The sequence below is a fragment of the Argentina silus genome (genome assembly GCF_951799395.1).
Source record: "Argentina silus genome assembly, chromosome: 9".
Classification (NCBI taxonomy): domain Eukaryota; kingdom Metazoa; phylum Chordata; class Actinopteri; order Argentiniformes; family Argentinidae; genus Argentina; species Argentina silus.
The window spans coordinates 9,076,519-9,094,859 of record NC_139663.1 but is presented as its reverse complement, the minus strand read 5'-3'; the positions used below and the strand labels follow the sequence as shown (position 1 = coordinate 9,094,859).

General features: G+C 43.3%; 2 protein-coding genes across 4 annotated transcripts; both read right to left on the bottom strand.

The window, feature by feature from the left end:
• Window positions 1–4,485: 4,485 nt before the first annotated feature.
• Window positions 4,486–10,302, bottom strand: dhx58 (DEXH (Asp-Glu-X-His) box polypeptide 58). Of its 2 annotated transcripts, none has more exons than XM_083676808.1 (12): window positions 10,242–10,302; window positions 9,746–9,937; window positions 9,297–9,501; window positions 8,131–8,321; window positions 7,776–7,889; window positions 7,535–7,658; window positions 7,245–7,430; window positions 6,894–7,138; window positions 6,428–6,739; window positions 6,053–6,243; window positions 5,687–5,780; window positions 4,486–5,590 (listed from the first exon to the last, which is right to left on the bottom strand). In XM_083676808.1, the coding sequence occupies exons 2-12, from the start codon at window positions 9,920–9,922 to the stop codon at window positions 5,405–5,407; spliced, it is 2,025 nt and encodes a 674-aa protein (XP_083532934.1). In that variant the 5' UTR covers window positions 9,923–9,937; window positions 10,242–10,302; the 3' UTR covers window positions 4,486–5,404. The 2 variants fall into 2 exon arrangements, with proteins under 2 accessions (XP_083532934.1, XP_083532933.1); XM_083676807.1 differs by having other exon boundaries at window positions 9,746–9,953; window positions 10,242–10,284.
• Window positions 10,303–10,848: 546 nt separating this feature from the next.
• Window positions 10,849–17,702, bottom strand: kat2a (K(lysine) acetyltransferase 2A). 2 transcript variants are annotated; one of them, XM_083676805.1, is made up of 18 exons: window positions 17,447–17,702; window positions 16,970–17,093; window positions 16,618–16,763; window positions 16,383–16,472; window positions 15,945–16,126; window positions 15,533–15,724; window positions 15,294–15,400; window positions 15,008–15,115; window positions 14,690–14,826; window positions 14,368–14,576; window positions 14,127–14,253; window positions 13,868–13,978; window positions 13,640–13,783; window positions 13,356–13,470; window positions 13,220–13,256; window positions 13,032–13,095; window positions 12,861–12,945; window positions 10,849–12,758 (listed from the first exon to the last, which is right to left on the bottom strand). In XM_083676805.1, the coding sequence occupies exons 1-18, from the start codon at window positions 17,672–17,674 to the stop codon at window positions 12,565–12,567; spliced, it is 2,400 nt and encodes a 799-aa protein (XP_083532931.1). In that variant the 5' UTR covers window positions 17,675–17,702; the 3' UTR covers window positions 10,849–12,564. The 2 variants fall into 2 exon arrangements, with proteins under 2 accessions (XP_083532931.1, XP_083532930.1); XM_083676804.1 differs by having other exon boundaries at window positions 13,220–13,470.
• Window positions 17,703–18,341: the final 639 nt, after the last annotated feature.

The following is an 18,341-nucleotide window of genomic DNA, read 5'->3' as shown; positions in this document are numbered from 1 at the left end:
TGTTGTTGTTCTGGTTTTCTGAAGAACACTGCATTTGGCATCCTATCCAATCAGGGAATTTCTGGTGATTACAGCATGTATGGTCTCCTGTACTCCTTACCTCCTTAAGCTGGAGAAGGGGATCAATGTCCCATTCTGCCACATGCATTTCTCAATTCTTGTATTGTCATCCTCAGAGGAAATGACCCAAGCAGTGTTGGAAAAACATCCCTTCACCAGCACAACTACCAGAGAAGTCCTTTGCCAGAGGTTTTACTGACATCATGGACTGACTGTTGGAGGGTACAGAATGTGTGCAGCTGTTTATTGCTCGTCTTTGTAAATTTGCCTATTGTCACTGCAAGGTCAGAGATGATGCATGACTTCAGCCAACAGTGTTTTACAGCTATCTCTATCCTCCAGGACATATGCTGCTGCTGCTGCTGCATCCCCCCTCTCCTTTTTTCTCTCTCTCTCTTTCTCTTTCTCCTCACTGTATCAGTTCATGAATTCAACTCTTTCTCAGTTTCTCTTCCATCTCTCTCCATGTTCTTTCTGTCTTTGTCAGACATCAATTTTCATTACACTTTTCAAAGACAATGGTTTCATTTTCATTTTTGTTTCCTACTTTTTCTGTTTTTAAGGTCTGCGTTTGCAGAGACTTTGCAGGCAACATCTACATGCACTTGTCTCTTTAGATTACTGGTCCATGCACATAAGGCCTTTTTTGCATAAGCACTAGCCTCTGTGCTAACCCCAGGCCTGCCCTGCCCTCCTCTCCTCCTCTGGTCAAATGCAGCGGTTCATCGAGCATGCTCACAAATTCACCATACCAGAGCCTTATAGCTTGGCCCTGAACAACACACTGTACACACACTGCAAAGTATGAAAACTACATAAAATCTAACCATAACCCTTTACTTTCCAGCCCAGTATAAACAGGAACTTAATGGCCACAGCTAATAGCTGTTATTAGCCTACGTGATAATTGCATACAATCGCTATTATTTTAGATTCAATGACTCAAGCACCACTACAGGTATGTGCCATTTAGTATCAGGCAGTTACCAACTGTGCCGAGGTAAGTACCAGAAAGTATGCTTTGTTACCACAAAATTACCACGATTTGGCTGAAACAGGGCTATCAAATAAAGGGTTTCCAATTGAACATACACACTTACCATGGTAAGCATGAGGAAAATGATGCACCTATTTCTGGACTACAGATGAATCACTTTCTAACGTAATCCCCATCCTGCCCGAATGAGTGTTTGCCTGGACGGATTAAAGAGAAGGATTAAAGCAATAGGAACCTGTTTTCAGTGAGGGAGGAAGATAAGGCAACAATCATTTCAGTACATGCTAACAGACACACAGCATACAGTATAACACACTGCAAAAGTCTCCACTTCCTACAGATCGTCAGATGGCAATAGATTCCTGGTATTTTTATGGGTAGTTAACTAGATTTTGCACTCAGTCTCTACTTGAGAAAGCGGATTCATATGCCATATTACACTTTACTGTTGTGTGGGTAATAGTGTGGCATACTGCACCCCTTGGTGCTACTATTCAGACTTCTGAACAGGAGTGCTGTCTGTGCTCAATCAAGCAGTGAAACATGAAGAGTCTGACTTGTTAGAAGTTAATCTGTGTCCCTACGATTAAGGTTTGTAATCTCATGGCCAGCACAGTACAGAGGAAGGCAGAAGAAAAGAGTGAGAAGCAGACAAAAGCACAGCCTCAAAGACAAGCTGCCCTTTTATCATGCCCATAATAGAGCATGAAATAGCCTTTAGAGTGAGTTAACTCCTGGCTCTGAATTGACACTGGTAGGTCATTTTTATAGTGCTACATTTGTTTCAAAGGGGACTTTGGACAACAAATATGTACTTTTTGTAGATCATAACAATGTTCCACCTGAAAATAAACTTGGAAATGATATTGAGTGACTGTGTTTTCAAGTATGCTTTCTTCTTATACTGAGGATGAGAGAGGGTAATTATATGACCTTTCCGATATGTAGCCTATTCTCTGGCTGAGCTCAAAGATGTCTTCAGAAAACAACAGACATATGGAGTGCCTGGGTCATGTCCCATTGAGAATGTTGCTGCACTGAGTGTTTGATAGTACTGGACCTTTCTGATTGAGTTCAAATTGACATGTCAAAGATAGCCCTCTCTCAACTCCCATTCCCAAACAGAGATACCTATTGAAGAGTACTTCCTACCCCCCTGCCAGCAACAAGACAAATGCTTTGAACTAAACATATCATGTCACACACAGTACATCATGCACATACAATACATAACCATGCCAACTGTCATCACCTACCTTACCCTAGGAACATATGGTGCTCTTGAACCTGATTGTAACTGGATCCACCTGCCCCTCTCTGCAGGGGGACTATGCAGCACCAGTTTACTCAGTGGCAGAGAACAAACACTCAGCCTGGGCAGCTGGCCGCCAAGGATCTCAGGGGACCCCATGTCCTGGTGACTGGCAGAGAGAGATGTGTGTGTGTGTGTGTGTGTATTGAAGTGGGAGAACATTGTGTGTACCAAATGTGTGTGCATCTGTTTGTATGTGAGAGTGTGGATGTGTGTGTAAGACCCAGCTTGTCAGTATCATTCTTTTTATGTGAGCTATTCTCAACTCCATTCTTGCCCATCATGAGTGAGATTTGAAACAGTGAGATTGTCAGTCAGTGTTATCAACTGTATCAACCCAAACAAATCAGTGTTGGTCAGGCCAAGTTCTTTCCTGGCTGGCTGAATAAAAGACAGACATTTGGCAAGTCACTGCCAACTGCCAATTAAATCAGATTCTGAAGTCTCCCTTATACACACTTGCCTGCCTTCATCATACAGTGCCTACACATACGTAATGTACAGCCTGCCATCTCTCTTTGCATCTTCAATAGTTGCTTTAATTTCAGCAATGGAGCTAATTGCAATTAACATGTATATAATTAGCAACAGCCAGGGAAAAACAGGTGAAATAATCAGGCATAATTATAGAGCCCAAGCCTAATCACGTCAAAACACAAGGCTTCTCCTCTCTTCCTGAAGAGAAAGAAAAGACTAGAACCAGAATAGTTCCAATGTGGTCATGCGCAGGTAGCCTGGAGGTTAGAGAGGCCGGCCAGCAATCGGAAGGTTGCTGGTTCGATCCAGTCACCAGCTCCAGGAGGGAAGGTTACTGGCATTATATCCAGGTGCGTACCACTACCGTTGTGCCCTTGAGCAAGGCACTTAACCCCTAACTGCTTCAGGGGTGCTGGAAATATGGCTGCTGTGCCCAGAGCCCAGTGTTCCCTGGAGGGTGTGCATGTGTGTTGTCTCGGGGTGTGCAAAAAATTACATTTGATTGCATGGCAAATAAACAGTCTTTCTTTCTATACTCTCCTCCATAGATCCCTGCCCCTCTCATAGTTTTGAGTGGTTTTAAATTGTGACAATTGACATAATCATACTAGACCTATACACAGACAGATGTGCAGAGGGGTAATGGGATCAAGGGAGTTCTCTCTTGGAAGATTGTGGTCAACATTGCCATTGTAGCAGAGGTGGTAATCAGTAGCCTTGTTGATTACTTGTGACATAAAGATATGCGTTAGCTCCCCAAGCTATTACCTAGGCTTTAGCTTATGCAATCCAAAATGGGTATTTTCCCTGCGTGTTTTATAACCAGGCTTTGTTTTAGTACCTTCTCATTATATTTAGGCAAAAATCCAGCTTTCGATTGATGAATAAAAAAAAAACAATGAAATCTTTTTTTAAAAACAGCAAATTGATTCATCAAAAGAGCAGAACAAGGAACACACTCAAAACATTGCCAGAGTCCTGTAATTAGCTGGCTAAATTTATCCTGTGGAGGTTGCTAGAGCCAAACTAGTTTGTTCCAGGAAGAATATGTGTACAATTTTAAAGTGGTTGCGCTGGAAATGTTTTCTGAATATTTTCATCTACAGAAACCCAGGTAAGCTGACTCACTATGCAGATCATTTGCTGAGTAATACACTAGGGTTGTGCACTCCAGGGTGTATCCTGAATATGAATGTATGATGTGCAGTATCTGCCTTTGCTCACAATGCCCCAAATAAATAATATAGACAGGTATTTAACCCTATACCTAACCCTCTTGACAGCCAAGGCTTCTGGAATCTCTGCAGGAAGAGGCTCCATGAACAACCATTAGAATCGTCGACTCCCTCTCCCTATACATTGAACAATGTCATGTTCAAAAAACAACAAACTCAGAGACATCTGTGTTGATCGTGACCATGTGTAATTCCCTCCTGTAGTAAAGTACACTGATGAAGGGAAGAGAGATGGAACTGTGTGTTCCCTCTAGTCTAGAGCAGATGGACAAATACATAGGAGGACCAAGAGGGCCACCTTGTGGTGAGGTCTATGAAGGCAGGAAGGGAGAGGGTGGATCAGTGATAGGTGCATCATCAACAACTACAGGAACGAAACAAAACCACACAATCAAACAGCAGAGTAAAATACTAATGTTCTTTATTTTTTAATTTGCATTCATTTTTTAATGATTTACATTCAATAGACACATACATATAGACAATACAATCTTACATAATAATGCATCAATAAAAACAAGGATCATTTCATCAGATGATACAAGGATAGGCACACACTTGTGAATACGTGAAAAATGTAGATATTAGATACATAGTGCTTTTCATATACAGTATTAACAAGTAGTCATTCAAGATTCAAGATTCTTTATTTGTCACGTGCATACAAGTATACAGTGAAATGCAAAAGTGACAGTGCCACAGAGTAGTGCAACAATACAATAAGTTTTAAAATAGAATAAAATAAAAATAGAAGTACTATTATACTCATGTATAAATAACAGTGACAGTAGATTCATACATAACAATCTTCATCATAAAACATAAATGATTATTGTTCTTGCTAAAAATGGATGATGGGAGTTCATATCAGCACACGGCGAGAGTTCACAATATGTTTTGTGTGCTTGGCTGCAATGGAGCAGAAGAAAAACATACATTGCGGAGAGAGAGAGAGAGGTCCTTGGGCATAAACAAAGCTGTCGCACTAATTCCAACCCTGACCATTGAGTAATCTGCTTTATCATGCTTCTGTGTCATAGCCCCTAAAGCAGAGTGGCGGCCTGGGCAGAGGCAATGTCAGGGACTACGAGTAGCCCAGGCTAAAATCTGAATCTGTCCCTCTGTCATAGGACTACAGGGAGAGACGAGGGACACACCTCAGAATGATGGGGATTAAAAACAAAATCAGTCTGGATTATACACTGACATAAGGACAAGACGTGCAGAACTAAGCATAGTGTAGTATGATGTTCAGTGGTCAGGACTGTCACTTTTTGTACACACACCATTACAGTAGCGGCTGTCTAGTTGAGTGCTGCTGTCTCAGTTGAGGTCAGGGAACTTGTTCTCACAGTATTTGTTGAAGTTAAACTCCTCAACAGTAAACTGAACATCCTTCCACTTCTTGACTGTGATTCTGTCGCCCTCTGGAGTCTCCAGTGCAAAGTTCTTGATGGCCATATTGGGCAGCAGGGCAACCTCCTTGTATTTCATCTCCATTCCCCATTCCTGTGGACATACCAGTGATCATAAGTACATTGCATTCCAGCATTCAAGCACCAGAGTAGCATGAGGTAAGAGTGGAAGGAGGCCTAGCTATCTCACCTTGTGACAGGCAGCACAGCTTATTTTGCGGCCAGGCTCCCAGTCCTCAAAATGCCTGTCTAGTTCCACCTTTCCATTAGTCATGTAGTACCTTCTAAAAAAAAAAAAAAAAAACATAGCGATGCCTTAATACACTTCAAACTAGCAAAAAACGCTGATGTTTGTTTGATGTCTTACAAAAAATAAATAAAAATAAAAATAATATATATATATATATATATATATATATATATATATATATATATATATATATATATATATATATTGGGGTTGGAGGGTTAGAGCCTTAACCATGAAACATGAGGTGCAGTATGTCATACATGTTGTTAAAAGTACAGGATATAGATATTAGACAGCACAGCTTACTCAAACTCAGGGTTGACGTTCACATAGTGTGCGTTGTCTATGAGCTTAATGTCACTGCCGTAGGCCACAGGCACAAAACAGCTTCTGCACAAGAGCCGAGTCCTGGCTGCACTGTGCTGGCTCTTCTTTTTGATCTTTGATAGGTTCAACAAATGACGAGTCAGCTTTGCTTCCTTCTGGAGGTCAGTAATCTAGAAGGAGAGAGAGGGAGAGAGAGAGAGAGAGAGAGAGACAGGGAGAGAGAGCATAGAAAGTGAGAAACTGGAGACCTTTAAAGGGTCAGTACATTAGACACATTACATGAGTACACTAGATTTTTGAAAAATAGGGTTATGAGTATCAGGGATGGAGCAGAACCACACGGAATAGCCTCACCTTCTTGTGGAACACACTGGTCTCCATTCCCTGCACCTCACTGATGGCGCTGCTAGTCAACTCTTCAAGGTATTCATTGGTGCGTTCCCGACGCTCCTCCCTCCCCCCTGCCTGGGCAACCACTGAGTACACGCTGTCATCCGCCCGAGCCCGCCCGCTGGCCTGCTGCTGGGCAATCTCATTGGTTAGAAGCCCATAGCGCACCACCAGGTTACATTCTGGAATGTCCAAGCCCTCCTCAGCCACACTGGTGGAGATCAGGAGGTTGAGAGATCCATTGCGGAAACAGCTAATTGTTTCTTTCTGCGCATTCTGCAAGCACACACAAACAGACACAAACACACAGATATACAGAGCTCAGCTGTGGCATGGCAGTAGCAGTTTACAATAAGAAATTGCTTTTATTGTCATCATAGGTCTTTCAAATCATCTAAATCATAACTGAATGTGTGTAATGTCAGGATACCTGTGTCATGTTGCCATTGCCTGCACCAATCAGAATGGCAGCCTTGATGCCAGCACTCTGTAGATCCGGGTCTTTGAGGACCCAGTCCTCCAAGCACTGGGTGCTTTTGCGGGTCTTGGTGAAGAGGATTCCCCTGGAGCCCTCTCCTCGGGAAAACTGCTCCACGAGGGTGCTCTTAAGCTTACTCATCTTGGGGTTCCCAAAGCGAGCATCGCCTGCCAATTTCTGCAGCTCTACCTTGTTCTCTGTATGCAATAGAGACAATGTTTTCTTATTGCACAGATGCTGATCTTGCATAACCATACTGATCCATACTTTCTTCTTACAAAAACACATACAACATGTTCTCACCCTGGAAGAGGCCCAGCAGGAAGACATCTGTTCCATCCTTTGCTATGGAGTTCTTGATGCTGTAGAAGGACTGGAGGACCTGGATGGCATCCACCATACGCACTGTATCATTGATAAGCAGGGCATCGTTGTACTGTCGCAAGTGGAGAGCACACTGGGCCAACAGTCTGTTCTTCTTTGACACACCTACACCGGGAAATGTCACTATATCAGCACAGACGGAAGCATTGACTGAGGAAGGTTTGGAGAGTTCATACTGAACTGAGGATACTTTAGAAGACATGGTTTACCCTCCTTCTCCAGAATCACCACTTCTGCCTCGTACTCCTGCGATCCAAACTCTGTCTTCGGTCCTACTACCATGAAGTCATGGATCAGCTGCATCATCCACTTCAGGTGATCGCCAAAGGGATCCTGAGACAAAATAATGTAAAGCTTAATTTCAGTACATCAGAGTAATGGAATAAAAGTGATAAAAGTGATAAAAGTGAAAATAAAAGATAAAAGTGAAAACTAGTGCTAGTGACTCACCTGAGGTCTTTCGTGGATGATGTCAAACCTTTTCCTGGGTCTGGGGACCACTTTCTTCAGCTCAGGGGCATAAACTTTAGACGATACGATGGCTGAGTCCAGATTGGCACAAATCTGGGAGACATAAGCAAGTGAGAGGGAGACAGAGAAAAAAAGACAGAGAGAGAATACAAAGAGAGGTAACAGTTAGTGGTCAGAAGAGGGTCAATATCATTGTTAGTTTTTTTTTTTTTCAAGGTCATCATTTGTGGTAAGTTAAGGCCACAAGACATGACCGACAGACAGACAGACAGACAGACAGACAGACAGACAGACAGACAGACAGACAGACAGACAGACAGAGACACTCTCTCACCTGCAGCACATGTTCAACAGCCCCTTTGTGGGTCCTGGCGCCCCCTGTACCAGGAGAGGCAGTGAGGCCCAGCACCTGTGGCAGCCGTCGCTCTCCTCTCAGCTTACACTCCACATAGCGACTCATGATCTTATTGTAGACACCCTCCTTATGGGTGTGGTGGCACTCGTCAATAATCAGCAGGGTAAAGTCTGGGGATGTGACAAAAGGCTGTAAGGAATACTCACTGACAAAAGACTAATGTCTTCTGTAATGGAAAAACCAGTATATGCATTATGATTAACACACATCCTTTATTAAACATTATGATTAACACACATCCTTTATTAAATTGTGCTGTGTAAACCTTTAATTTCACATAGTCTAGATATTCCATAAGTTAGCTTCCTAGACACACTAGATGGCAATCAACATGATAGAAATACATATACTTAGACTTTCTTATACATTTGTCGTATAAAAGACTGTACTCCTGACATCTCTAACTCCCTGGCACCGGACGAGAAGGGACAGCCTAGCTAATGAAGTAAGATAAATGTATCCCAGTGTGACATTGTATTTACTGCCTACTAAGAAGTGACCGCCAACTTAGTATCAAACTGCCTGAAGCCTTTGAAGAGATTAGAGTGTTCTAGCAGATAGAAATATAAGACTTACCACTGTGGAACCATTGTTCTGCCCTTGCCTCCCCAAAATGTTATCAGGGATGGCTATAGATTCTTGCCACCTGTTTTTCACGGTCGTCTACTAATGTATGCCATGTGAAAACCCCGCCTTACGATCGGGGAGAGTATAAATTGTATGCTGTAACTTGTACTTGGGCTCTCTGTTCGTACGGTGCAGAGTGCTATGCTTGCAACCATTATTAAAACCTACTAAACAGATATTGTGTTCGTGCGTTTTTGCAAAGTCTCACCGAAATCGTTATTGTGGTAAATCCCCTAGAGAAAGATTTCCACCACACTTCTTACAATGATCAAGCGTTTTTTTTTTTATAATACTCAAGTAATTACAGCAAGAGTACACCAGGGGAGGCTGGTGGACGTCGAACCATTCCTTATTCCATTCCATGTATTACAGTGATAACGTCGATTTCTGCCTCCAACAGCCACCACTGCAGTACACATTAGGATTAACATGTTGTCAGTAGTAGAGGAAACACTTACCTGAGAGCTTCACATGTTTTCCCTCCTCTATGTTGGTCAGGGCATTTTCCAGTATCTGTGCTGTGCAGATGACCAGGTCAGAGTCCTTCACCACACAGCCAAAGAAGTCTTTCTGGCCACAATCCCCACTGATAGACACCAGTTTATAGTCACGACCCAGGTGAGGGTTGAACTCTTTGTTGTAATGTTGGTCGACTAGATGAACCTGAATAATATATCAAAAGATGTGTTTAGACGTGTCATAGACAATATTGGCAGTGAACATACAGTATAAAAGTTATTTATTTTAGTTATATGATTAGGAGTAGGCCTATGCCCAATTCTAAAGGTAAGACTCAAACTTGCCTAGACAAAATGTAATTTTCTAACATCTTAAGAGTATTTGTCTAGCCAACACTGTCATGGGCAGTTATTCTGAATTCTATATGCACAGTTAACCAACTGCCTACCTTGTTGACCAGCACAGCCACCTTAGCCTGGGGAGTGGTGTCCAGGTGCTTCTTAGCCACGTACACAGCAGCACGGGTCTTTCCCCCTCCAGTGGGCAGCCAGATGATGATGTTCTCTCCTCTGAGAGCCCTCTGCACCACCTCCTCCTGGTACCCACGTAGCTCAAAGTCTGCCATCCCACTGATGACCCTCTTTGGAGAACAGAAACTGAACCACAGAGCAACTACATTAAAACTACCCCACACATACACAGATCATACTATGCAATACATAGTGCAGATCAGGGACAAAATAGTACTTGTTTCTCTCAACAAGTGTCATGTAACCACTAAAATAATTATTTTAATACTGTAAACCTGCCCAAACTAAAGCTATATTAAGCACACAAAGTAATGGAAAGAAAATAAATACTATTTTGACCCAGGTTGGACACGTCCTACAATGTCATTTGTGACAACAGACTACAGACTATGATAAGCCTATAAAAAAACCCACCAGGTATGTCTGACGTTTCAGTAGCAGATGTTGTCTATGGTCCACTGCAGCCTGGTTTGGAGTACAGCGGAATATCACCGATCATCTATAAGAGCCAGCTGGTCTGACTATAGTTTGACACTTCCTGGTTCGGAGAGAGCCCTACTCAAGGGAGCTCTTGAGGGACAACAAAGTGTCTCTGTATGAAGTGACAGTTCATATCTGGTTAAGGTGCAGGGATATGAATGACTGGTGTAAAGGAGGCTTTTTTATTTTATTTGACAGAATCTACTCAAGCATACACATCTGGACATGTGGTCACCCAGTGATTTCGCAGAGTGGGGGCATTTGTAGACAACTGGTAAGTTTGTTGTCATCCAGGAAAACAAGTTTGTAGATTCAGCCCATGAGAGAGCCCTAACAGGGCCCCATTCTTACATCTAGTGATATCAGGAAAACAAAACCTACTGCTAGTTACACTGGGAATCCCCTTTGAAGATGGTATTTAAATGTCCCTTGTGAACAGATTACACCTTTGTGTATCTATGTTTTTTACACCAACATGACCATTTTAAAACTGTCACTAACTGTCAAGATTACATAAATCAAAACACACGAATCATTTTATTATAAAAAAATCTTTATTTTAATTGACAGTATTACAGTAAAGAGCTTTTTCAAACCATAACTAATTCAACTGTAGCAGTCTTCATATTTTCAACATTTCACTCACATAGTCCTTATTTTCAGAATTTTGAATGCAGCATAGGTAGATTGAGGGAGACATAACTGACAACCCTGAATAACACACCGTTGACATCACTTTAGTTGTCAAAGCTAGTCATGATTCAAGTACAAAATAAACACACGCATATATATATACACACATACAGTTCAGTGGGGCAATCAACAAGCAGGCTCAACCAACACAGACCAGTCACTTCCTAAAACGTCTCACAAAACAGCAGTGAACCAAAGGCATCTCAAGAGGCATACAATCAGACACTGACCATGAGACGAAGAAGTGCTTGTGTGGCAACAGCCATATAGCCAATATGCAGTTTATACTGTACTCCACCATGCAATGATGCATCTTTCAGCTTGTGGGTATGGAGTGAATACAAAATCAGAAATGTGTTTTCTGTGCATCAACTATCAAGACAACACTCATCGAACATAGAAGACAGAACCAGCAGGGTATGTGTGGGTGATCACCCACATAGGAGTGGGCATGATGGCCTTTAGAATTTAAATACTCATCACTGTCCTCTAGATCTTCTAACTCTTTTAGAAATTGGTGTAAGCCAATGTGAGCCACTGATCTTCACTTCTTGTCACTGCAAAACAGATGGAACATTTACATAATACCCAGCACGTGTCATTCTGGGAAACTGAAACTTAAGACTGAAACTAAACAGAGGGGTGTAACAGTAACCAGAAGATCATACCATTAAAATAACAATGTCACATGACTCATCCCTACTTATCAAATATTTCCCAAAGAAAAACAACCATGTTCTGGACCAGACTCATCATAATACTGGCCAAGAGTCGGAACGGAAAAAAAAACACACACATGAAGTATCTTTCACTGTGGTGCCAGGCTTCCATTATGTTGATGAAACGGGAGTCTGAACATAACTAGGCCACTCCCCAAATCGAAGGGCACATTGCACCTACAAGCCTCTTTTCAAGTGTATGTCAGTACAGGAAGGCAACAACGGCTTAGGTCCCTAGGTCCAGCCTCCTGTGGAAGTACCAAAAAATAAAACACTTATCAGTCAATGTGTTGTGGAGCTGTGAACGCATGTGTCTGGACGCACGCCCTCTTGATCTGAATGAACCACAAACACTGATCCTTACTTTACAGAGAAACATTCCAGTGAAAATACCATCCAACAACTTGAAAATAACCTTCATAAAAGGAGGAAATCATCAAGTTTGACATGCTTTGCATGGGCATGGACATTTTTTGGTACGCCATATGCAACAGGGTTTCATAACAGGTCCTTCATTGAGTCATGGGAACAGGACAAAACTGACAGACTGAGAGGGTGACAAATAGACAGAGAAAGTGGTAGAGGGTGACAGAGAGAGTACTTTTGACACATTAAAGCACTTAACTGGCCTATAGACCCAATAAGCTCCACAATGGTTTTTTTGTTGTTGTTTTTTTTTACTTATACCCCACTATTCCCTTCAACCGTCAGTACTGTACACAAACACACACAGGGTAACAAAAAGAAAAAAAAAAAAAAAAAAGGTGTGTGTGTTCGTATCTCCATAAATGTCCCTGTTGTTCCTCAGTGGGGTTTCAGAATGAGCCATAGCCTAGCCTCACTCCTCACTTCTCGATCAGGCCCCCATCTTTGAGCTTGAAGTAGAAAAACTTCTCCAGAGTGTTGGCACACTTGCAGTACTCGCTGTCCGGGGGGTTGTACTCGCGGCAGTTAGTGATGACACGTTGCAGGTCTGCGATGAAAAGCTTCTTGGTCACATAGTATCTGTTCTTCAGCCTCTCTGTCATGGTCTTGAGGTCTGGGGTGGGGGAAAGTGGACATGGAGGTTTTGATACATGTAAAAGTATATCAAACGTAACATGGATTAAGCCAATGAAGAGTCAATTCACCACACACTCACCGATAGGGAAGCGGATTATTTCATAGTAGTCTGGAGCCTCCGACTTCTTCACTGGTTCCATGAAGGGCCAGGCGTCTGGATGAGTCTGGTAAAGAGACAACAGAGCTATTAGTAAATCATCTTTGACAATCCTGAGGTGAACGGCGTTCTAGTCTGTTTAGGGTCTCTTACTTTGACCTGGGCCAGGAGGTTCTTCAGCATGTTGTACAATAGGTCAGGATCTTTCAGCTCTTTGCTACAAGACAAGTACATTCATTAATTTATGCAAAGACAAATCAAAGGGGCTGTAAATGCTTGAAAAAAAAAAATATATTGTAGTGTGTAATGTACAATTTTCCCCCAGACAAACACCAGCTCACCCTTTCTCCTTCACACTGGGTTTCCAGCCTGTCTCTCCTAGAGAGAGAGAGAGAAGGAGAGGGAGTATTGTGTCACATACCAATCTGTGGGGATTTAGCGTCCTTAAGACACTCACACAAACATGCACACACTTACTGATGCCTGGAATGCTCTCCACTGGGATCTGCCGTACCCCCTCCTTGAAGCAGGTGAGTCCTGGGTACACCTTCCTGATCTGGGTCTGCTTCCTCTCAATCAGTTTCTTAATGATCTGAGATTGCATGGAAAGACAGGAACACATTTACCCAAGAACACAACATACACACAATGTTCCCTTTATCACAATAGGTACCAGGATGCAGACCAGATGAGCGACAGTCACCCCCAAAAGCCAGTAGTCCCCCCACTACTGTGAGCCCCTCATATGAGTCCCCCTGTACCTCTTTCTGCCTCTTGATGATATGAGAGAGCTCTGTGTAGGGGATTTTGGGGTTGAGCTCACACTCCATGAGTGTTGCCCCCTCGTAGTCCTTGATGTAGCCAAGGTAACGACTCTTCGGCACTTTAATGTCTTTGGAAAAGCCCTGGGTGGACAGAAAGAGGACAGAGATGTCAGAGAACAGTCATATGACGTGGGGTAGAGGGGTAAGAGTCATTCTATACAGTACCTGCTTCTTGAAGTAGCCAATGGCATACTCATCAGCATAAGTGAGGAAGTATAGGATGTTGTGTTTGATGTGGTACTCCTTCAGATGATTCATCAGGTGAGTTCCATATCCCTGAAATCACAAAGGAATCAGTCAGGGGGAAATGTATGGCTCTTGCTTACACATGGAGATTCATTGTCATTCTCACATGCACATACATACAAGCCATTCGGACTTGCTCTGCCTGTGTTATACTGTGTATTAAGGAGTGTAAATGCACCTTGACTTGCTCATTGGATGTGACGGCGCAGAAGACGATCTCTGTGAAGCCCTGGGTGGGAAACATCCTGAAACAGATGCCTCCAATGACACGGCCATCTTTGATGAGGGCCAGGGTCTTGTGCTTCCTGGGTAGATAGGAAAGGAGACGGAGGCAAAACATGTTATGTATATATGATTGAGGCTTGGTAGTTGCCATGGAGACATATGCTCATAGTTCAGTGTTTCTAAGCAATACTCACGGGTCAAACACTAGTCGTGTGATGTACTCTTTGGGCATGCGAGGTAATTGGTGGGAGAAGACATTCTGCAGGCCCACCAGCCACATCAGGATCTTCTTGTTGGACTTCTGGGAAAGTGAGTTCCCAATGACATGGAACTCAATGATGCCACGCCTCTCCTCCAGCCTGGCAGTCTCGTCTCGAGCAGCGTTTGGAGTCAGTAGGTTCGTCTAGCAGTTTACCAGTGTCAATGTTTCCTTTCTCAAGATGTTTAAAAAACTATTTAAATGTGCATATTTCACTGAACTAAAATTAAATAACATGATGACTGACTAGCACTCACCTCTGGCCCCAACATGGCCGCAGGGTCAGTAATGGTCATCATGACCTCATTCAAAAGCTCCATGGGGATGTCTCCCATGACCCGGATCCGCTTGGCGTCCTCCAGGGTCAGGGCCTCAGGGAGCTTCCTCTTCTCTCCTGAGGGACAGTCAGTGAGAGGTATCTCAATAACAGTTCCATTCCATTCAGAAAAGAACATAATAGAAGCACAGTAAAACACCACGATTGACTAACATCACGATTCACAGGTAAATCATAAATAACCAATCCAGCTTTACCACTTACTTTACACCCATAAGCAAAGACAGTTGTTACTGACCTGTTATGGGCTCAGCCACACCTGCGTCCAGCCCCATGCTGCCCAGCGAGGAGCCACTGTTGCCTTTAGAGAAGGAGGGGGAGCCAGACACTGCTGCAGGGCTGATCACTACCATGATGGCACACAATGACAGAGACCAGTTAGTACCACAAAAGGAGAGTAAAAGCCTTTCAGCTTTGCTGTACAGTATATCATCACACTTTATGCAGTACAATCTATGAGCCCGCTTATGTGCTCCTTATGATCCCATTTCACACCCAAGGGTCACACCCGATATCCTCCTCACCTGTCTGGTGGCCCAGTTGTCCTCCATCTGAGGCCGGCATGGTGAAGTCAGCCTCCCAGATAGGAGAGTTATCCCCATAGATCTCCTCCTCCAACATGGACAGGAATCTGGGACAAACAACCACGCAGAGATTGACCACACACAGATACACAATCACACAGTTAACACACACAGATACACAGTCTTGATTTGACTGCTACTTAGGGTAGAGGCATGAGAAGTGGCATTGGTTGCCTTACTTGGGGAAGTGTGTGAGAATGAGAGTACGTTTCTCTGGTAGAAGCTTGTCCTTCTCTACTCTAAACTTCTCCAGGAGCTGGCGGCGTGTCACAGTGAAGATGGACTTGAGCAGGCTGCGGCCAAACACCTGTGTGGTCTCATAGCGCGGCAGGCTGTCGTTACTCTGAGGGACATGGCAGTAGCATAACCACCTAGGAAACAAGAAGAGACACAGAGATGGCTGTAAGGTAAAGTATTAAGTCCCTTTGATAACAGAAACAACAGCACAGACATATTAGACAACAAAATCTAAGAGGAGAGATACATTTTCGACAAAAGCTGGTAAAGAGGAGTCCAAATACAAACACACATACATACATACATACATACATACACACACACAAACACACACACACACACACACACACACACCTAGTGTAGTCCACTTTGTAGGCAGAACCGTCGTCTTTCTGAGAGCGCTGGCGGAACTGTGTGGGCGTCTCCAGCTTCCAGTAGTTGAGGCACAAGAGGAACATTTTTGAGAGCTCAAACATAGTCTGCCTCTCTTTGGGTGCCAGATGGCTGAACTTGTACTGAACAAAATTCAATACTCCCTGAGGAACAAAAAATAAAACAAGGAGATGTTTAGTATTGTGGTGTTGGCAGTAGAATATTGGTCCTTTTTGTGTCAGACATAAAATTGATTTGGGTCCCCTGGTTCCTTTCTATCATGCTTTGGAGATGCAGTACTAAAATCAGTAATAATGCTACAATTGAAAAGAAACAAAAAGCAGCTATCAAGTAAGAGCTATGGTGCTGAAAGTAAAAAGTAAAGAACAGATTGATAAACGGGTATGAGCCCATGGTCACCTGCTCAATGTTGGGTTTCTCAAAGGGGGGGCTCCCCAATGATCCTTCCACTATGGGCTGGCTCATCTGCAAGATGCATTTTCTCAGCAGCTGGAGGAACAGAACATGGAGGAGGAGGGTTAAGATGTTCAGTGTCAGCAATACTGATGGAAGTCATATATGCACTTGTCAGTGAGTGCATGGGTGTGTTTGTGTATTCCTATGTTGGTTGGGGTGGAAGGAACTGATTGCATACCTTGAAGAGGTAGAAGTAGACCTGCTTGGTGTCTGTGTCCTCCTCCTTGTGCACAGACATGAAGAGGTTCTCCACATCCACCACCATCCCCAGCAGCCTGTTAATCTCCTCCTCTGAGACATTCTCAAGGTGAGAGACATGGTCCGCTACATATGCAGAGGTTGAACAAGAGATCAGCAATGTGCTTCACTTCCCTAGGGTTAGACCCAAGTCTCTTTCTACTTTACCCTCAAAACCATGTAGCGGTAAAGCGACAACGCCAAATTGTGCAATTGTCATAACTGAACATTGGATTGAACAACAACATAAGGTGCATTTAATAGTATGGCTTATGTAAGGAGATGTGTAGTACCCAGAGCATGTGCACAGCTGCGGCAGGACTCGGTTAGGCTGGCCGCTTGTGGCTGCAAGTCCATACGTGTAGCTGTAGGCGGGTGTGGGTTTTTCCAGCCATTGCACTTGCATGTGTCACTGGCCTATGAATAGGAAAAATATGAATATACCAGTACCACCACATTACTTTGAAGGAGACCCTACCAATATTAACACAGCAAAATGAACTGTCCAGCTAAGAAAAACATCCTATACCCTTTAGCATAACACTGCAGCTATTTAGCTAACATGATTAGCTAGCAAACATTAGCAAGTTGCCACCAATTCTTGGGATTGTATATTATTTGAGCTATGAAACATGTCACTTATTTTCTGAAACCGTCGGCATTTATTGCTTATGTTTGGGTGGCAGTGCTGCAAGTGTAGGGGAGCTGGCTGTTTTGTGTGATAAACTTTGACTGTGCTAGCTAGCTAGGTAGCTAAACTAGCCATTTACCTTGCAAGCGGAGAATACACCGAGTTTTTCTAGCTTTTTCGCCCGTGGAAAGGCTCGGACTTGGGCTTTCTTCTGACTAGCTCGCTGTTGTTGGCTAAGCCCCGGTCTGACGGGGTCACTGTTCCCTGATGATCCAGACACCACCGAGGCAGTATTCGGCCCAGCTGTTCCACCAGACTGGGCTTGAAGTAGCCGGGGTTGCAAGGCCTGTGCTGCCGGGTCCGACATATCAAACACGAAACCACGCTTGCTTACTCTGCCTGTTCCACTCCACCCCTGTTTGGGTCGCTCACCTCTCCCCTCGCGTCATCGAAGCAAAGCAGGATGGGTATTGTAGTATTGTACTGGGCAGTGGCCCCTCCATAAGTCAATCGGCCCCGCCTAACAAAGTCAAGAATGCCATGTCAGCTAAAACTATCAGGTATGTTTTGTGTAAGAATATAAGTGCATTTATATGACAGTGTATACTATAATACAAGTTATTATATATTGTCAGTGTATTGAAACTATGATCTATGAGGATTATTAGTAGTCTCTAGGGGTCAGTAAAACATTACATGACTACATGCACTCCTGTGTAACTGCAATGAGGTGTGCGAGGAATCCCTGCATATATTGTGTTACAACGTTGAATCCCAAATAAAATCAAATGTTTCCACTTTACAGCTGTTTTCTATTCGTCTAATTTTCAGCCTGGGAAAGTGGAGTTTGACAGTTTTGACTGTCACATGTCAAAGGGTTTTGGACAACTAAATCCACTGGGATGGGGAAAATGACTGTGGTGAAGGAATGTGAGGAATTCAGTAAGACCATAGTGAGAGATTTTTAAACAGAATCTCACTGAGCTGGCTTCAGTCGACTTAACCACTGACAAGGATCTAATGAATCCAATCAG